Source organism: Arachis ipaensis, chromosome B09 (assembly GCF_000816755.2).
Source record: "Arachis ipaensis cultivar K30076 chromosome B09, Araip1.1, whole genome shotgun sequence".
NCBI classification, from domain to species: Eukaryota; Viridiplantae; Streptophyta; class Magnoliopsida; order Fabales; family Fabaceae; genus Arachis; species Arachis ipaensis.
In genome coordinates this window covers 20,091,527-20,097,025 of record NC_029793.2, presented here as the reverse complement: position 1 = coordinate 20,097,025, position 5,499 = coordinate 20,091,527, and the positions used below count along the sequence as shown (strand labels likewise).

General features: G+C 36.2%; 2 protein-coding genes and 1 long non-coding RNA gene across 4 annotated transcripts in view; 1 reads left to right on the top strand and 2 right to left on the bottom strand.

The window, feature by feature from the left end:
- LOC107617578 (CCAAT/enhancer-binding protein zeta) overlaps positions 1–4,999 on the top strand; it is an 11,089-nt gene extending 6,090 nt beyond the window's left edge. For both annotated transcript variants that reach the window (XM_021110615.1, XM_016319360.2), the window contains exons 8-17: positions 223–294; positions 649–741; positions 1,228–1,362; positions 1,489–1,572; positions 1,700–1,843; positions 1,937–2,026; positions 2,147–2,229; positions 2,831–3,232; positions 3,457–3,679; positions 4,193–4,999. In XM_021110615.1, coding sequence (XP_020966274.1) covers positions 223–294; positions 649–741; positions 1,228–1,362; positions 1,489–1,572; positions 1,700–1,843; positions 1,937–2,026; positions 2,147–2,229; positions 2,831–3,232; positions 3,457–3,679; positions 4,193–4,828 — 1,962 coding nt within the window. In that variant the 3' untranslated portion in view covers positions 4,829–4,999. The remainder of the gene's footprint in view (positions 1–222; positions 295–648; positions 742–1,227; positions 1,363–1,488; positions 1,573–1,699; positions 1,844–1,936; positions 2,027–2,146; positions 2,230–2,830; positions 3,233–3,456; positions 3,680–4,192) is intronic.
- Positions 1,569–1,901, bottom strand: LOC110266273. Its single transcript, XR_002353454.1, has 2 exons — positions 1,793–1,901; positions 1,569–1,693 (listed from the first exon to the last, which is right to left on the bottom strand). It is a non-coding gene; the product is annotated as an uncharacterized LOC110266273 (long non-coding RNA).
- LOC107617579 (17.4 kDa class III heat shock protein) overlaps positions 4,985–5,499 on the bottom strand; it is a 3,039-nt gene continuing 2,524 nt past the window's right edge. Inside the window, exon 2 of the mRNA XM_016319362.2 lies at positions 4,985–5,447. Within this exon, the coding sequence (XP_016174848.1) occupies positions 5,190–5,447 (258 nt within the window). The 3' untranslated portion in view covers positions 4,985–5,189. The remainder of the gene's footprint in view (positions 5,448–5,499) is intronic.

Here is a 5,499-nt window from a genome sequence, read left to right as displayed (position 1 = left end):
GAAAAAATGATTGCACGGTCCATATGATTTCCTTTTGCATGTTCATTTTCTTGATTAAGAAAATGGATTAGTTATGTTTCAGGGTCCTTGCCTTTTGGTTATGATATTTAGACCCCCTTTGATTTCTTTCTCTTCCTTTTTCATATATTTTCTTTGGTCCTTGATTATTAGTGTGAATGTGTGATTGTATAAGCTTATTTTATTTTTATTGTTTCCATACAGGCCGTGGTTATTGACGAGGTGGATACTTTTCTCTTTCGGCCCCATTTAGGACCACGTTCACAGTACCATGCTGTATGCCCTAAACTTTGTTAGTGTTTTGTGCATATAATTTAATGTTTCTCTCTTACATATTAGACTCAAAGAATCACAAGTTTTACTTTTTGTCTGTCCTATCATGTTTTGAAATTTATGGCTAACGATTCCTGACTTCAGTATAACATTTCAGACTTATTTTATTTTGGTGTTTTATTATGTTAAACGACAATATTCTGTATTGCAAGACTTAATCTTTTGATGTCACTTTTCAGTAGTATCATAAGTTAGCCCTTCAATTTTTCAATTGAAAAACTCTGACTCCACAAATCCATCCAGAAATGGTCAATTGTTTGACCGAGTCTGATTGATTTTTCTTGACTATGTTTTCAGGTTAACTTCTTAAGCCAAATCCGTCTAACAAATAGAGGAGATGGACCAAAAGTGGCAAAACGTCTAATAGATGTTTATTTTGCGCTGTTTAAGGTACCAGTTTTACCAAGGAAACAAGTGTTATTGGTTTCCAGAGAGAGCACTCATGGAATTAATAAGCACACCCATAGGATGAGCATCATGTGACATTGAATGTATGATATCCTACAAAAATAAAAGAGGAATCAGTTGTTTACAAATCTAAAATCTAGAATCTTGCATTAATAGAAAAACCAGAAGGCTCACCAAATCTAGAATCTTGCATTAATAGAATCTTGCATTGAGCCACAACACCAATGGTTTATCTTGAGGGTTGGTGATGGCTTCAAAAAACCAATAGAAGAGTCCTCTTCCTCCATTATTGGTGTTATCATTAACGGTGACATAACCAGCATAGTGCTTGAAATCTACAAGAGGCTGGCCAGGCAAGTTAGTCACAAGGTCATCAATGGCACTGTTGTTATCTCCTGCTGCTACTATTTCATGTTTCAATGACAGGTAAAATTGAATAAGAAAAATATTCACATTAGAAATCTTCAGGTATTAATCTCAAGTGCAAGCAGCAATCAAAAGCTTGATAAAAGCAGCAAGGCAAATCCAAAAGAGCAAAAATCAAAAAGTACACCTGAATCACATGCTGAATTGGACTCCCGGCTTCTTTCAGCACTCCTAACTGTAAGCATGTTACTGTAATTTTCAAGAACTGACATTGATTAATGATTGTGAAATTCTTTTTAAGTTTTTTTGATGTTGTTTTTACTTGCTCAAAGTCTTTCAAATTTCTGCTTGATTTTCTTGCAGGGAGTGAATAGGGCATTTCCTTATGTATCAAGCACTGAAGTCGATGACATTGTTGATGTTCAAACCCCAATTCTTTTCCAGTTGGTAAGTATATCCGAAAGTCTGCAATATTTCGCTGCAATATTTCGCCGACAGATGTTGCAAGAGCATTTGTCATGAGTCATGACCTTATTTTGATTCTTGGATATTGATAAAAGCTGAAAACCTGCAGGTTCATTCAAAAAATTTTAACGTAGGAGTTCAAGCACTGATGCTTCTCGATAAAATCACATCCAAGAATCAGATAGCTAGTGATCGATTTTACCGTGCATTGTACTCTAAACTTCTGCTTCCAGCTGCCATGAATACGTCCAAGGCAATTAAACATGTTTTTCTTGTTTTATTTATTATATACCTCTGCTATTCTTAACTTCTCTGTATTTCTAAGTTCTAACTAGCTCGATTTCAGGCAGAAATGTTCGTTGCACTTCTTCTAAGAGCAATGAAAAGAGATGTAAATTTAAAGCGTGTGGCTGCCTTTTCTAAACGTCTATTGCAGGTAATCATTGAACTGCCTTTTTGTCTATTTCTCTTAAATCTTAATATGTAGAGTAACATGAATCAAGTTTCTGATTTTTTCTTTTATTTCTATTTCTATTTTTATTTATTTTCACTTCAGGTTGCACTTCAGATGCCACCGCAATATGCCTGTGCATGCCTTTTTCTTCTGTCCGAACTCCTTAAAGCCAGACCACCTCTATGGTAAGGCTAGTTGTTTTTTGGTGTATGCCATTTTTATTTATCACATTTAAATTGGACGTAGTTGCTAGTGAGAAAATTTTCAGCGACTTGTATCAAATGCTTTAAGACCTGACATTCCTCCATTGTGTGTTTGATGCTGATAATTACAGCAATTGAATAATCCGGTCAACATTCTAATTTGAAGACAGTATCAACCAGTATAAAAGTGATGTTCGTTTGTGATCTTTAAAAAGTGATTATATAACTTGCTTTTTCTATGTTGTTGTAAAAGCTGAAAACTGTTTTTTCTTACGTTTTCCTCAGAAGCTGAGACTGATTCTTTTAGACTTCAAATAAAATTATTTATTGAAGTGATTTATTTTTGCTGGAAAAAGCTAAAAGCAAATGCAAAGTACTGTCTTGACAACTACTTCACGTTATGAAAAATAGGTAGCTCGATGCACAAGCATCCCGCTTTAACTACTGCTTTGTTATGTTTGCCATAAATTGCATACTATGTGAGTACGCTCGTCTTTGTAGTCAATTCTGGATAAGTTTATTATAGAATTTACTATACTCTTTTGATCCCCAAAAAAAATCATGTTCATATTTTGTCTTTTAGGAACATGGTGTTGCAGAGTGAATCTATTGATGACGAACTAGAACACTTTGAAGATGTTATAGAAGAAACTGATAATGAACCTAGCACCGTATCCAAAAAACAAGCTGATAATATTACCCTTGCTCAGAATGGAGATGATGAAAATAATGATAGTGATTCTTCGGAAGGCAAAGACGATCTTCCAGCATCTTCTGAGGATGACGATGATTCAGATGGTGCTTCAGAGGAGGATGCAGATTTTTTGCTTGCGAAGGATGAACCGAGTATCAAAAAACCGAAGTCTGCATCCAAAAATAAATCAAAATCTGCATCTGATGATGAAGGACAGCAATCTAAGGTATCTGCCAAGAAGTCTTTACTGCCTGGAGGCTATGACCCACGACACCGAGAACCTTCTTATTGGTAATTTGCTATATTTTCTTCCACAGTGGTCCTCATCTTGAATATCATAAATTTAGAAGAGATTCTGGTATTTCTTTTGTTATAAACACCAGGTTCTAAGATGAGCTGCACATCATGTATAATGTTTTGTACTCCTGACTACAAAATTATTTCAACTGCGCTTTTTTCCCTTGTATTCATATCCAGTTGTAGCGCCTCTAATGTTGCTTTGTACACTGCTGCAGCAATGCAGACCGGGTAAGTTGGTGGGAGTTAATGGTACTTGCTTCGCACGCACACCCTTCAGTTTCCACCATGGCCAGAACTCTTCTTTCTGGGGCAAACGTCGTCTACAATGGAAACCCATTAAGTGACCTAAATCTCACAGCTTTCCTTGACAAATTCATGGAGAAGAAACCGAAACAGAGCTCATGGCATGGTGGTTCCCAGATTGAACCTACTAAACAGGTAATAACTCATTTATGTTCTTGCCTCTTCCACAAAATGGTTTTTGAGCTTATGGCCAATCCTGCATCATTCTGATTTAGCTAGCTAACTTTTGGTAATTTTTGTTTTGAAAGAGCAATGCTAAGAAACCAATTTGTTTTTTCAACTATTATCAGCTATTTTTCTTTAAAATTTATTTTATTTATTTTAAATTTTAGACTTTAAATCATAAATTTTTAATCTTAAATTTTAAATTACACCCTCTAATTCCTAAATCTACCAAAAATTGGAAAATTTGGATACAATTGTCTTCATGTAAAGTTGATAGTCGAGAATAGATAACAATTTAGTTAAATCTGATAAATCATCATACAGTTTTCAAATATCAACTTCTCATGTCAACTACAAGTAAGTCTACCTTAAAAAAAAATTAAAATTAAAAAAAGAAAAAGTTAACTTACGGTGACTATCTAAGTTGATTCCCTATCTCCTATAGTTTCTCTCCGGAAAAAACTTCTGAACTCTGTTTTGCAGATGGACATTAACAACCACTTGATTGGCAAAGAAATTCTTTCACTCGCCGAAGAAGATGTGCCCCCAGAAGATCTCGTCTTCCACAAATTCTATACAAACAAAATGAGCTCTAAACCGAAGAAGAAGAAGAAAAAGAAGTCAGCTGATGATGAGGATGCTGACTTCTTTGACGATGACGAGGAGGTTGAAGGTGGGGATGAGAGCGATAATGAAGAGATCGAGAATCTCTTGGATACTGCTGAAGCGGAGAGATATGATTACGATGATTTAGACAATGTCGCTGAAGAGGAAGACGATGACTTGATTGGTGATGCCGATATACCGTCGGATATGTCAGGAGGAGAGGCTGACGATGCCATTGATGATGACGACGACGCCACGATTGATGACGATGACGACGACGACGACAACGACGACATTGAGATTGGAGATATTGACGATGCCTCAGATGTTGATTTTGATGAGGATGAAGTCGACAAAAGAAAACAAAAACGAAAACGCAAGAGTGAAAAGGCATCTCCGTTTGCAAGTTACGAAGATTATGAGCATCTAATGGAAGAGGATGGTGACGAGAGTCACAGGACACGGGAAAAACCCGCCGGAAAAAAACACAAGTCCAAAAAGAGTAAAAAATAGACTCATTGCATTGTTCTGATTTTACATTGATGCTTACATTGATGCTTGGCAGCGTCGTTAGCACACATAGACCACAATACCAGTTTTGCATGCTATGCTTTTGTAACGTCATATCGAAATTTTGTGTATCGTTATTCGTTAATTCTATAAAATGAATTGATTTTAGACTTAGTTTTATACTAGCGTCATAATTTCATTAACATTTTCATTACGTGGAAACCAGTACATAAATACTAGCGTCACTGCCAACTATGCAAACCATAAGAACAAACCTAAAAGCACCCTAGAGAGGGGAAAGGAGTAAGAACAATCAATAAACAAAATATTCCAAGTCCAAGCTTCTGCATCTACCACCTATTCTTCAAGCAATGGCAATTTCAACTGTTTTAGATTTCGTTGGTGGAGGGTGTTTCTCAACAGTAACAGTAAGAACCCCGTTCTCACACTTGGCTGTGATAGCGGAGGGGTTAGCGTTCTCAGGCAGACGAAACTTCCTTTGCAATTTGTGTGGTGCTCTCCTCTCCAGCCTTAGGTACTTGCAGCCTTCGTCGTCACCGTCTTCACGTTTCCTTTTCCCGTTGCTCCTAATAACAAGTGCGTTCTCATCTTCCACGGTTACCTGCATTGCTCAGTTAGTTGAAAAATAAATTAATATTATAAAATTATAAAAT